This window comes from Salminus brasiliensis, chromosome 23, assembly GCF_030463535.1.
Source record: "Salminus brasiliensis chromosome 23, fSalBra1.hap2, whole genome shotgun sequence".
In the NCBI taxonomy this organism is placed as follows: Eukaryota; Metazoa; Chordata; class Actinopteri; order Characiformes; family Bryconidae; genus Salminus; species Salminus brasiliensis.
Genome location: NC_132900.1, coordinates 8,308,175 through 8,323,026, shown reverse-complemented (window position 1 = coordinate 8,323,026; position 14,852 = coordinate 8,308,175). Strand labels below are relative to the sequence as shown.

Below are 14,852 nucleotides of genomic sequence, written 5' to 3'. Positions count from 1 at the left end.
CAGTTGTAGAGAAGACATTGTTTCAACATGACTGCCTAAAACCACATTTAGAATCTTTTACAACTAAGTTACATAAACCTGTTGACGTCAGCACACTTAGTCCACATGCACGGTAAAGCAGGTCTAGCATGAAAAACGCTGATCAAAGGTCAGTGAATTTCGATTTAAAGAGAGCAGTGTTTCCCAGAGGTCTGAAAAAACCTGGAGGGACATGTATGGATATTCATAATGATCTTAGCATTTGTATACTAAATACCAAATACAAATAAGGTGTCAAATAAGTGAATGGAAAAAAAATTCTACGTTTCCTTCCATGAGTGATATGACTAAAAAACTAAGCAACTTTTGATATGCTTAAGAGTAATGGCGATATACAATACGATGGGATGAAAATCGCTGTATAATATACAATTATTAGTACTTATTTGCAACTTTATTATTTTAGCACTTTAGTATTTATTAATTTATTGCAAAAAACAGCATGCCATATATATATATATATATATATATATATATATATATATATATATATATATATATAGTGTACATATATATATAGTATATATGCACATAGTTAAAATCTAACAGTATATGTATATATCGCTGTCTAATAAAAACCATGTGCCTCAAAAATGTTCTTAACCTTGAATTTAAGTCAATGTAAAATAAGAGTTTATTTCAAGTAATTTAGAGCATTTCTATTGGTCTGTTCATCTTTTGTTTTGTAAGGACAAACACAAAACAATTGAATATGGTCATTTTTAGGTCTTTTATAAAATAGTATTAAAATATTGACATATTCTTAATATGGAACAATAATCTGTTATCAATATTCTTGGTAAGATCGCCAGGAATATCCTATTGTAGAGCATGGGCTCACCAGTCATATCCAGAATTGCCAGTGCGGATGCAGGTCTTCAGTCCAATTAAGCTGGAGCACAACCGGTTCTACATTTTTTTTCATCCTTTAACACAGAAAGACTTATTACACACTAAGGTGTATTATTCAATACAGGGACTTCTGGACAGACTGGTGGGTTATTCTTTGTAATAGAAAGTATGTAATAACATTTTTGGCCCGCCGACGAGCAAAACTAGTATGTAAGTTGGTAAGTGTATTATGATATCATTTATTATGATACTGATAACATATCGCCATATTGCCCTCTTGGAAGTCTAGTGCTTTATAATATAAATTAGGGAACACAGTTCAAATTGATGGTCAATCAAACACATCACAGCCTTGCTTTGTCATTGTGTCACATCAGAGCTTCATGTATTTCAGGAATAAAGAGTGGGGAAATCACTGGGCACAGTGCCTAGCACTGCGACAAGGTCAGTTTTGTACTGAAGTGGGCCCCGGTAGACCACTGACATGGTGCGAATATAATCCTCTTTAAAATCCATTTGAATTTGGACTCCTGAGAGTTGACATGGGCTGTAATGGAAAATGTTTGCCTGGTGAATGTTGAATCAGAAAGCACTTTATCCACCCTGGAGAAAGCAGGGGACACAGACCTCATTGAGAGACTTTTTCAGGTAGTTGTTCATTCTATGTAAAAAAAGAGTTTGGTGAAAAATAAAATGATTACAGGGTTCATGGGTCAGTGTAGTCAACCAGCCATGACAACGAATGGGGTTGGAAATTACTTATTTGCTCTTTTTTGTCTGGGGCAGAACCAGTGAACAATAAGTTTTAACAACAAGTGAACAACAAGTTTTAATAGCCATCAACAAGCTTCTAAAAGAAATTTCTAAAAGAAATCTGCTTACATATTTAAGCACTGTTCTTGGCAGGATTCAGTTAAAATTGTTGGCTTTCTATAGAGTTGAGGTCTGGACTTTGGTAAGACCAGTCCAAAAGCTTAATGTTAGCCTGATGTATCCATTATACATCGTCCACTCAATTGTGTCTAGTTGAAACGTTTTTAGATAATGGTTTGAGGTTATGCTGAAGACTTCAGAGGCAGATGCTACCATCACCATGTTTAACATGCGGTTAAATGCTTCACCTTTACTTCTCCAAAGATACGTCTGGGCATGGTGGCCAAACAACTGAATCTTTGTCTCATCTGAGCATAACAGTTTCCTTCAGTCTTTTTCTTTGTTCATGTGGTTGGTAACAAACTGTAGTTGAGCTTAGATGTGTTGTTTATGGAACAGGAGCTTCTTTTTTGGATGGCAGCCTTTTAGTCCATGGTGATGTGAAACATGCTTGACTATGGACAGTGTCTGTTCCTGCAGATTTCAGTTCATGGCAGGCCTGTGCTGTGGCGTTCCTTGGGTTGTTCTTGACCATCTGGCCCAGTTTCTTCTCAGCTACTAGAGGGGTATAAAGCCCCCCAGTATTGAGCTGTGGAGCAGTGGAATTGTGTTCTCTGCAGTGTTGGTTGGTGCTCCATGTCATAGTTTTGAGATGAGTTGGTGAGTTGGAGATGAGGTAGGGTGATGACCATCCAACATCCTGACCTCAGTAACGCTCTTGTTTCTGAATGCAATCAAATCTTCATAGCAGTGCTCCAAAATCTAGTAGAAAGCCTTCCGTGGAAAGTAGAAGAAGTTTTTCTTCAGACCCTTGATTTCAGAAGAAACAACGAATGAGCAGGTGTCCGAATACTTTTGTTCATATAGTGTATATTGTTGAAACTGTTAAAAGCGTTTAGTTCACATGATGCTCATACATTAGTGCAGTATGTAAGACAGAAGTGCAGCTGTTAATGCTGATAATGTCAGCACAGGATGTGATGAAACTGTCAGCAAGAACAGTCCGTCCATACCTACATAAAGAAGGATATTATAGTAGGGCTGGCATGAAGCAAAAACCCCTCATTAAAAAGAAGAACCCACATTTGAGACATTCGGACACCTGCTCAGTGGTGTAAAATCCACAAGCACTGATTTATAGAGATGTGGAAAAAATGAAGTGGTCAGATGAGTCATTCTTCACCACATTCTCACATGTACTGTAGAATGTAAGAATAGGCCTGAATTTTTATTCTCTCCAGTACAGTTTAATAGACTTTCTATTATCTGTCTATTCTAAGGTCATTGAAATGGTTATTGGGGCTTATAGTTACTGAGTCCTTTTTAAAGCAATAATTTAATTGACCCATCTGCATGCACTGTGTACTTAACAAAGTTGAAGCTAATTTCCAACCAGCTAGCATCACACAAACAGCCAGGCTAAATCATCACACTTTCCTTAACAAGTGTCTAGCTGTTGGGCAATCTCAAATGGGCTTATGTGGTTCCTGACACTGTTGTACACATTGATATCAATAAAAAATGTCAAAGGACTTAACTCACATGAGAATCTAAACTGCTGCACAGTTTAAAACGACTGTCTACGCTCTCTTTGAGGGAGGCCATAGAAGAACCACTTTGTGGCCTCCAATTTAAAGTCCAAACTAAAAGTCAGATGAATGATGTGTTTCTAAAACACAGAATTGCTAATTACCAATTGTTACCAATTGTTACCAATTAATTACCAATTGTTAATTACCAAATACCATTGTCCTCATAAAATTGACAAATCCAAAACATTGGCGAGCCTTGTGTATGTATAAAATAGAGATGTGTGAGTACAAAGAACCATGAGCACATGATGTACTTGATAAATAATCTTCATCAATTTAAAAGTTCTTCACACCAAAACCTGTGAACCAAAAGTAGTTATTCTAAGCATCACTCAAAGCAATCACCTTTATTATTAAAAGTGTACACCAAAACGCTTAAATGCCTAAAAAGGAATGTTGAAGCTTGTGCTTCTAAAAGCAGTTTGGTTGGGCACTGTGACTCAAAGAAGGCTGTCGTTTTTAAATCTCTTGACCAAGGCTCTTGCCTGGCCTACTTTGTTTGAGACGGTTGGGTAATGGTGGTTGGCACTGGTCTCTGGGTAAGGGCTTTAAAACATGTCTGGCTGGAAATAGACAGGGACGTTCGCCTCTGTGCCAGTTGCTGAATCCACTTCAAGCCAGCTTCCGACCACCTGACTTGAGCTTCAACAAACAGCTCATTTCAGTGTTCCTTAATTAGTCACTCATGGTATGTATCATTGTACTGTGATATTGATAATGTAATACTGTAACTACTATTGAGACATTATTTACCCAGTGAAGACCTATTACATACTATTATATACCTATATATACTTAAACAATAGAAAGGGTGTGTTTAGGGGGCAAATTAACGCAGCAGTAAAATATTGTGTTTAGAGTTAAACAATATAAACAAACAAATAAAAAAGTGTGGTCATATTGCTGCATACTGCAATATACCTTTAAATTCATTATTGAACCTTGGTGTAGTATAGTTATAGTTATGTTAGATTTAGGGCTGATCTTAGTCAAATGTAGTTTTAAAAACAAGTTTGGATTTCTTTTAGAATAAAAAAAAAACACAACAGGAATCTTCCTAAGTTGTGAAAAAGATTGGCTATTAAGGAAAGGCAATATACAGATACATTAGTAAATAAGGTCAAAAGCCAATCTGCTCCAAGAGCCCTTTGAGCTTTAAGTATGGCTCAGCTTGACCCGCCATCTCTTAAAATCCACGGAAGACAAGCGCCCAGGCTTTTTTCTGTCCTGGCACTGAAGTGGTAGAACGAACTTCCCCTGGATGTTTGAACGGCAGAGTCACAGACCCTCCTTTTCCGAGAGTACTTGGGCGAAGAGTTGAGAATTATGATCTCCGTATTGACTTGTGTTTAGTGGTGTCTAAGCTTAGAGGTATCTTTTTAATTTTCGGATTTTAATATAGAATTTTAGTCTAGCTGAGGTTATTCTTGAGTTAATAGCGGAGCACTTTTGTAAGTCGCTCTGGATAAATATTGTAAATGTAAATAGTTTAAAACTTGTATTCAGTTATACCTTTAATTCAGCAACATGATTTGTGGAAATTATTTGTGGATAATAACATTTAGTTTAATAACATTTTTGTGGCTTTATGTACATTATTGTCCCTAAAACAGCAGCACTGGTTAGATCCTTTAAATCCCTTAATACATCCCTGCCTCATTTGACTGTTTAGAGACTCATCTGCATCCCACACTTCTGTGATATCTGTGAAAGAAGGAATCCCACTTACGGAAAGTTGTTATTAACAGTTGTTGTTTGGAGAATAGTGTGTTTCAAGAGTAATTATTATAATTCGCTCATGGTGATGTGTACTCATGCGTTACCTATTCGAGGTTATGATTCACCTGGTCTTGTGTCACATGCTAATGTATTGGATTAATCATCTTTCAATAATTGTAACAAGGTCCAGGACCTCAGTTATCTTCAAATGCCTGCAGTATGTTTCTAATTAAAGAAATAAAGACAGCACGACTGTTATTAGATGTTGTTTTATGTGATAAATACATAACTAAATAATTTGATAAATGACTTACAAAAGATAGATAGATGTTTTTTTAAGTAAATCATTTCTGAGGTTAATCTGGTGATCTAAAATGCTAATGACATTGCAGTGGAGTTGTTTTACATAGAATATATTTCTTCAGGTTTGTTCAGGGGTCTATTAGTATTATGGTTGTTGTTGCCAATTTCAATACCTTTACTAAGTGGTAAATACTTCTCCATGTATTTGAAGTGAATTTCCTTCTGTTTATTCTCAGATATTGTCTTATTCAAAACAGTAGGAAAACAAAAATTCTAGTTTTCCTTAGCCTTTTCCATTGTAGCACTTTAGAGCACACTGTAGTGTTTGTGCTGGTGCACTTTGTCCCATCTAACTTGTATGATAGCCATGATGGTTTGGCTAGATTATCCACACATACTAACCACTGATTATATAAATTTTTATATTATATAATATTGGCCTCTCCCACAAACTACCTACTTCAGCTACCTACTTCTGTTTAATGGTAGTTTGCCAGTTCGGACCATGCCATCAGCATGTAATGATTTGTGAGGAGACTAAAGAAAGGAGTGAGAACTCCTCCCTCTATAGTAAGTGGACAAACATTACAGAGCTAAAAAGGGGGATGGTGGGTTGGGGTGAGGGTTGCGAAGACTTGTCAAATGGTATTGGGGTGAGGGTTGCGAAGACTTGTCAAATGGTATGGTACAGATGGTATTTATAGGAAGTTAGATTAGGAGCAGAGGCTCCAGGTCTGCCTTCTCCCAAATTGTTGTCATTTTATAACATCACCTTGATTGATCCTATCTTCTCTCCTCTCTCTGGCATGTGCTCTCAGCTGTGAGTAAATTCTACAGGACGATCAGGATGAAAAGATGGCGACCATGCTGCTACCAGCGGGTCCAGACGCCTTGCGGCGGTTCACTCGCGAGTCCCTGGCGGCCATCGAGCAAAGGATTGCTGATGAGCAGGCCAAGAAAGCCAAGGATTCTCCGCCGAATAAGGGGAATACAGAGGAGCCAAAGCCAGACCTGGAGGCCGGCAAGGTGCTTCCTCGCATCTTCGGCGACATCCCCGCAGGACTGGTTGGAGTCCCGCTGGAGGACATTGACCCATTTTACTTTAAGAATCAAAAGGTGAGTTGAGATTGCTTCAGAACTGCAATTATCTAAAATGGTATTTCAGCCATCTTGAATGGCCAACAGTTGCTATCAGTGGGGAAAGGAAGCAGTCAGCTGCAGTGCTTGAAGCCTGCACAGCACAAAATCTGCCTTGGTGCAGCTGCAATGTGCCCTCACAATGTGACAAACATTAAAATTCAATAGTAAAGACTATAGAGCAAAAAGATAAGGTTGAGCTTTAAAGGGTGTAGTGAAGCAAGCTCAAGCAAGTTCCAGACAATCTTCATAAACATTTTACATGGGTGCACTTCTGGTATAGAAGGGAAATTGTAACAGTTAGTTACGCCGTTATTTTGCGCTGTTTCCTTATTGTATAATTTGGCCTATCTGGCCCTGAGAATTTAAATAGTGTTCATCGGTGGACATTCTTTGTAGCTATGCCTACATCTAGTCACTATATTGGCAATTGGCATTGTTAAGGCAAGACCATTTTAGAGAAAAGGTAGAGAAAATTCAATGTTTTTAGTAGTTGCTCAAATGCATATGGTGCTTAAGCAGTGCATTTAGGGTTGTGTCTCAATTTTATAGACTGGACACTGGACTGTATACTGTACACTACTAGCTTCTAGCTGCATTTTGAGTCACCTATGCTTATAGCTTCAAGTTGCAGGTTGAACCAACTATACTAGGCTGATTTACATATTAGTCATTTACTTTTACTGACTGATATGTTCTACTATGTCTGCAAGACACTACACCCTGTGAAATGCAGAGAAGACCTGTTCTTGTTCAGTAAGGCAAGTTCTGTTGGCTCGTTTAGTAAGTCCTGTTGAACACACAAATTGGAATTATACACCTGGCACTGCTATATCAATGCTATTTTCATGACCTAAAAAGGCAGTGATGGGATTAGCACCAATGCGCCGTGACTAATCTCATATATTCATTCATTAATTCTCACTAATGATGTTGTTATTGAGGTGAAATAGGGGCAAGTGTGCAAATAAGCTGTTGAAAAATGTTTTTCAGGACATGTCCATGACATTTTCAATGACTTCCACACATTTAAACATTAATACAGTGACTCAGCAGCTCAACTTTTTATACAAACCAGGAGTTTCCTGGAGTCTCTAAATGTCCAGGTTTTCTAGATTTGCCAGGACACATGGGAGCCTGATAGTATAGTATAGTAGATACTGATAATGGGTTATGGATTACGGATGAAAAAAGGCAAAGGTGCATATATTTGTCACTGTACAGCGAAATGTGTCCTCCACATTAAACCAATCTGGTAGTGAACACACACACCTGTGTGTTAGGGGCAGTGAGTACACACACACAGAGCGGTGGGCAGCCAACTCCAGCGCCCAGGGAGCAGGGAGCAGAGAGGGTAAAGGGCCTTGCTCAAGGACCCAACAGTGGCAGCTTGCCGAGCCGGGAATCGAACCCACAACCTTGTTATCGATATCCCGGCGCTCTAACCGCTGAGTCAGTATGCCATGCCAGTTTCCCTGGTTGTTTTCTGGGGTACCCCAAGCTACAATAGGTCCTACTCAATGGTGCAGTATACTGATATCATGTCATTACACTTCAGATATGCACTTTACAGTGTCCAAACATGCAGCATTACCAATATCATAGACTTCAGACTGTGATTTTTCTTATACAGTTTTTTTATAACTTGTTGCTCAAATGGCTAAAATGTGTGTATTTGCTTTCTCTGCTAGACCTTTATAGTGCTAAACAAGGGGAAGGCTATCTTCCGCTTCAGTGCCACATCAGCCCTGTACATATTTAGCCCATTGCACCTTATCAGAAGAATCTCCATACGAATACTAGTCCACTCATATCCTTTTACTGGCATTTGAACTATGTTTGCATAAGTGTGTCTGTCTATGTTTGTCGATGTCTTAACTTCCTTTCTTCTTTTATCAAAAGTGGCTCCTATACATTGTGATGAAGACATCTTTATAGACGGCTCAAGTGAAATAATATCATATGATAATCCTAAGGCTCTTGAAAGATCTTAAATCATCGTTTGCAGCCTGCGGCCTATACCATCCACTAAGCCAATCGCACATATTTAACATTTCCCCTCTATTCTATTGGATTTTTTTGTATTTTCAGTCCCATTTTTGAAACAGCTTTGTAATGTTCCTCCCTGGCATCGCAAACCAAATCCTCTGATATCCCTCATCTAATCCTCCAAATGAAATAAGAGCAAGGAGATTTGGCATCATGTGACAGCAGCACATCAGGCCTCAGACTGAGCGGAGCAGAGCCACACGCTCACCGCTGGGCCTTTACATGCAGCCATGGCTTTAATGCGTGCCGGTGTCAGAGGCCCAGCCGCTCGCTTCAGCTTGTTCACACGCTATACCGGCCTTCAGCTTTAAGCCTTTTTGGGATGTGAATCCTGTAAAAGACAGAAGCTACAACCTACAACTAGTGATGGTTCTCTGCAACAACCTTACAACATGTGCACTGTGTACACAAATGTGACTGGAGGAAATAATTACTACACAGTTAAGGAATATACTGTATATAATATTATATTATAATCCAAAACTATTGCACACCATAGTTTATTCCAGCTTAATTTTATTTATAAAATGCAAGATTTGACCAATTTATTGGGTTTTGAACCTACTGACCTTATTTAGTGGAGCATTTGTTTCTCCCATACTTGCCATATTGGCTCTTGGAACTGAACTAGCTGCATTATGCCCACAGGGGATTTCACGGCATAGCCTTAAACATCAGAATAACATTATTTGGCAAACGTTATTAGTATTTTTGAGAAAGGCACTCAATGCTGGCTCCGCTTCACAACAAAGCTATTGATTCACAGTCCAAATGATCTTACTAAGTCTGATTCTGCCTCCTAACCAGCCTGCCCTAATATACATTTGTAGCTGTCTATGCAGACAGGGGCTTTACAGCTTTGCACTTTGGTGAAAAAACATACAGACGGATCAAACAGGGCCAGAGTTATCTCACACAGTCCTCAAATACCACTCGCTCAAATCCCCCCTGAGTCCAGGTCAATACTAAAAATTCATTGCTGCCTGAATCTGTAATGCTGAAAATGGATAAAGGATCACCCTACAGGCTCGAAATAAGGTCAGGTTTTTATCCCCAAAAATGATGCGCTAGTGTCAGGAAATGACATCACGTCCTGGCGCTATTATAATGTCAAGGCGATTACCTTACTGACATTTTAAAGTATAATGGGGAAATTACAGTACATCGACTTTGGCTGTAGGTTTTGAAGGATGTAAAAATGTCATGTTGTCTGTCAGTTTCTGTGAGTTTCCTTAACTGTTGTCTACATTATTCAGCTTGTTTATAATGTGCACAATTTTGACCAACTGTTGTGTCATGGCAATGTCAGACCCAGCGCATTGGACGAAATACCTGGAGTAAGTATCATTTTTTTAAGCGTTTTTAACAAATTTCTCAGATTCTTCAGATCTTCAAATGTAGGAGAAGTGAAATCCTTAATAACTTAACATAACAGCTACGTCTTTTTACAACATGCACCAAATGATTAGACTTTATTTATTCACTTGATAAACACATTATATGTCCAAATGTTTGTGGACACCCCTTTACTCATTTAAGTTGCACCCAGTGCTGACATAAACTGGAGGTATTGCCAAATTGACAGGTATTGCCAATATAATAGATCTCTCTGGAGTAGATACACATGAATCTATAGGCTCCATGCCTAATGCCAGTTATGGACTAGAGGGGTATAAAGCCCCCAGCATTGGGTTGTGGAACAGTGGAGCTGTTGAGGATGAGTTGGGGAGTTGCGGATGTGGTGAGATGGTGATAATCCAACATCCTGACCTCACTATCAATCTCACCACTGAATGTAATCAGATCCTCCCAGCAATGCCCCAAAATCTAGTAGAAAACTGTTTTCCCTGGACAGTAGAGACAGTTACTCCAACAAAAGCAGGATAAACTCTTTTTAATACCCTTGATTTCAGAAGAAACAACGAATGAACAGGAGTCCCAATATTTTTATCCATACAGTGTATGGTTATATATATTAATCAGTACACGAACAAGAATAAGTCTCAGGCAACGCTTGATTGTAGTCAGAAATGGTAGAATTGTGTATTCTCAGAAAAATGTCACTGAACTGAAATTTTCATCAATGTGGTGCTCTGCTAGGATGATCCAGCTTGGTCTTTAAAGGGCTAAAGGGCTGGGTAAGATACTGGAATTTAACAGACTTTGTGTGACCGCATGGTTTACTGCAACTGGAATGCCTTCCTTGAATGAAATGTTTGCTTAGTCACTTTCTGACATTCCTTTAAATTGATAGTCCTGTGAAAAATAGACAATTTCAGTTTCCCCCTTATTGTTTCTGCTTAATGCAGACAAGATGTTGGGTGTCTAGAGCTTCTTCACTTTTGCACCAGAACTACTAGTGTTTTGCATGTCCATGAACAGTAGGAGAAGCTTGGAATTGGCCCGTACTGAATTCGGTCCAATTATCTTTTAAACATCAAACTTCTTGAGTACAAAACTAAAGAAGCAAGCATTGGGGAAAACATTTTATTTTTTGCTGAACTATCGTTCTGAGACGCTGACTATCCATAACTTTCGTCTCTTCCCATTATTTCTTTAAGGGTTGAGGTCACTTCTTTTTATACCTTTTAACAACTGCTCATTAAAGGCTTACACTGCCAGCTGAACAAATGAATCAATAAATGACCTCCTGACACAATTTGCACAAAGTAGTTAAATCCTTGATGTGCTTCCTCTGTAGCGGATTATTCAGCCTGTCCTCTGTCTCACATCGCTCACTGGAATGTGAACCTGATTACATAAAATCCAGGCTAAATCAGCGTATTATGGGCCTATTGTGCACAGGTCCTTGCATTGTTTTAGGGTGAATCACCTCATGTGTCTTGTTCACTGATTATACCCTGCAAATTTGGCATCAGAGCCCAACATACATAGACCTTTAATGAATGTGTGCATGGAGATGATTTGGAAGAGAATGTGACTGGGCATGCAGCATGCTGATTTGCTAACACACAACACCTCTCCTCACACCTTCCTGATTCCAAGTAGCCAATAACTGAGAGATTTAATGCATGCTTAGGGAGATTTATACTCACAATAAAAAAAACTTATTTTAGGGTTGAATTTGAGTTTGAGTCCACTTAAATAGGGTTACTTAAAAAATTTTCCCTTTATCAGTATATAATATTCTGGTATAGACGTACGTCTCATGCTTTGCTCTGTCTTATCTTCCTTGTGCTTGTTCAGATACACATTCACTGGTATTTATACATTTGAGTCGCTCATTAAGATCTTGGCAAGAGGATTCTGCGTTGGGCCCTTCACTTTTCTCAGAGACCCATGGAACTGGCTAGACTTCAGCGTCATTGTTATGGCGTAAGTATGTCTCTTCTAGTTACTTGCTGTAAGTGGCCATCAGATCTTCGTATGATTGGAGATTGTATCTGGAATCATTCTGGCTAAGCAGGTAGGGTTCAAGTGGCCCCAGTCTGATCATATGGCATATGTGACATAAATGTGTTATCTGTGTGGCAGTGTGAACAGGAGAAGACACAGTGAATCTGGCATTTTCAGATCCGGTTTGGAATCTGAGACATATCCGATATGCATCAGTGCGGCTTAGTCTGAACAGACTAATCGGAATTCATGTGATTTTCTAATTCAATTCAATTCAGTGTTTATTTATACAGCGCCTTTCACAGCAAATGTTTACAGAGACAAAGCACTTTACAGAGATCCAGGTCCATGCCTCTTATGAGCAAACACCACAGTGAAGGTGGTGGCAAGGAAAAACTCTCTCATACTAAGAGGAAGACACCTTGGGAGAAACCAAGACTCAACCCATCTGCCTTAGGTCGACCCGCATAGCACAAACAAACAAACAAACAAATAACAATCCACAAAGAACTAGACAGATAGATAATAAAGAGCTACAGCTAATGTAGGAACAGGTTATGAAGTATGAGTGTGAGTAGGTGCTGGACATATGCTCAGTGTTAATGTTAAAGTCCTTGCTGATTAAGTATGTGTATGTAAAACGTAATTTTTACATCAGTCCAACTCAACATTCGCTAAGGAGAAAGGAAAAGGGACGACAGCATTAATGGAGGTTTTCAGTGTTGTGCTAGTGAGGTATTTGGAGTCTCTGTTCCAACTAAATTGGAAGGCACATATTGCCACTGCTCTGTGTTTGAAGACATTTTTGAAGAATTTACGCTGCTGCAGCTTCAAATAAAAGTATAAAACTTTAGTAGAACAAAGTACAAACCAAAGACGTTGTCATGGCCGAATACACATGCCCATTTTGCAGTGAGCTCAAACACAGTCTCAGTGAAAAACCCAGCGCACTGGAACTCCTTGATAGCTCCTGTGATGCTGAAGATGAAACCGAAACTTCATGCAATGCACTGCTCTTGTGCACGTCAGTTTATGAGCTTGAAGTGTTCAGATGAATGTTGGAAATAGGTCACTTGAAGTATGAACAACCTAAAAAAACATTGGAGTTGGTGTGAAAATTCAGATTAGGGCCACTTTACCTTGTGGTGGGACTGTAGGTACTGTTGCAGTGTTTTTCTGTTATGTAAAACAGAGAAACCAAACAAGACAAAGACATAATGGTCACATTCAGTCAGCTGTTTGTTATTATGCAGCTTATGCAGTTACTGTACACTAGTTGTTGTTATTGACAGACTGTCTACAGTTGTTTATTATTGGTACTGATGTATTAGCCAGCCATGCCAATATAACCACACATTGCACCATTCCATCTGAGTAGCTTGTGAGAAGCTGGTGATAAAACAGTCAGCTGACGTTTTGTAAGAGGTAAATGAGTCACTTTGCTGTCCGTGGTGCTGAACAGGTGACCTCCTCACAATGGGAGCACCTGAGTGGGAGCGTCTGTTTGATAGATGCGAAAGAGAGGCAGCTGCTTTGTCTTTGGAGGAAAAAGCTCTTAAAGACTAAAAAAAGCTGAAGTGAAAGAGTGAGTGATGTTAACTAAGAGGTATGTAGGTGGATAATGGAGACGGAGGAATGACCATAGTGGGAGACAGAGCAAGTGGTGATTTGTGTGTGATTATGAGCAAAAGAGTGAAATATGGACATAAAAAACAAGAGTGAAAGATGGACTGAGTCATGAGGAGGAAGGGGGTACAGGTATTTAATGAGGCTTTTTTTTTAGATGACCTAAATATTCAGAAGATTGACCAGACGTGCAGATTAGTTACCAGAAAAGCTGAGATGAGAAGAGAGAAGTTTACAAATGAATAAAAATATGTAAGTGATCATTTTGCCACCTGACCTTGTCCAGTCTGGGAGCAGTACCAGCAGCGAGGAGTTTGCATAAGGGCACAATCAGGTGTACACAGTCAGTTCTGGGATTTGAACCTCCTCCTCAAAAAGGTTTGCTGTGATACCTGGCACCAAGACCCAAGACAGCAGCAGATCTCAAGTCCTGAACATTGTTAGGTGGAGCATGGATGGATTACATTAGTAAGCTTTGGGTGCCCATGATCCTGTCACCACTTCACCAACTGTCCTTATTTCAAGCACTATCTACTTCATAGTAGTGAGCACTGCCGTTTTGAAGATGCTCTGACCCAGACATCTAGTCAGCACAGTTTGGCCCTTGCCGTAATGTCTCAGATCCTTATGCTTGCACATTTTTTACTGCTTTCAACACATCAACATCAAGAAATGACTGTTTACAGTTTTTCTATGATTCATGCAGTTGTTGTAAAATATATGATGATGCCCTTCCTCCTGTCCATTTCAGTATTATAGATAGGTCCAGAAAAAGCTTGCACAAGTGTTTATCTTTGCATGTGTAGTAACCCTGTATTTTGAGTATGATTTACAAAGAGTAAAGTACAATGGTATGAAATTGCTCCCTTGTTGTAATCCCCATAATTTGTAAATATAAAGCAGCTCTCTCTGGAGCTCTCTCTCAGGTTGTAGCCTCCAGCCTCCTGCAACCATTCTTCGTTTCCTGTCCCACTTTGTTCTTTTGAAATAGGGCTACATAATATGGACAACATACCATGTTACAATTATATTGGTACATATTAAGGTTACAGTATGTTCAAATGATATGACATGGTTAAAGACCTGTCCTGCATAATTTTAACTAAAGTTACATTGTTGGATAATGTGAATACTTTTATTCATCAGACTATCTGCAAAAGCTCATCTGGAACATTTTTATTCATTGACTTTGTTCATGATGCTCACAGTATTCATAATAAAGGCTTTATTTGCATATTGACCAACATACGGAAATAGTGATTAGAAAATGATTTGTTTCTTATTATAACTTTGACCAAAAGTCTT

At 38.9% G+C, this 14,852-nt stretch overlaps 2 protein-coding genes across 2 annotated transcripts in view; one reads left to right on the top strand and one right to left on the bottom strand.

Annotated features, from left to right (window-relative positions):
- Window positions 1-14,852, top strand: part of scn12aa (sodium channel, voltage gated, type XII, alpha a) — a 57,084-nt gene that overhangs the window by 6,555 nt on the left and 35,677 nt on the right. Inside the window, exons 2-5 of the mRNA XM_072669230.1 lie at window positions 6,197-6,494; window positions 8,207-8,325; window positions 9,812-9,901; window positions 11,772-11,900. Coding sequence (XP_072525331.1) covers window positions 6,234-6,494; window positions 8,207-8,325; window positions 9,812-9,901; window positions 11,772-11,900 — 599 coding nt within the window. The 5' untranslated portion in view covers window positions 6,197-6,233. The remainder of the gene's footprint in view (window positions 1-6,196; window positions 6,495-8,206; window positions 8,326-9,811; window positions 9,902-11,771; window positions 11,901-14,852) is intronic.
- yju2 (YJU2 splicing factor homolog) overlaps window positions 1-14,852 on the bottom strand; it is a 39,115-nt gene that overhangs the window by 19,467 nt on the left and 4,796 nt on the right. The window lies entirely within an intron of this gene.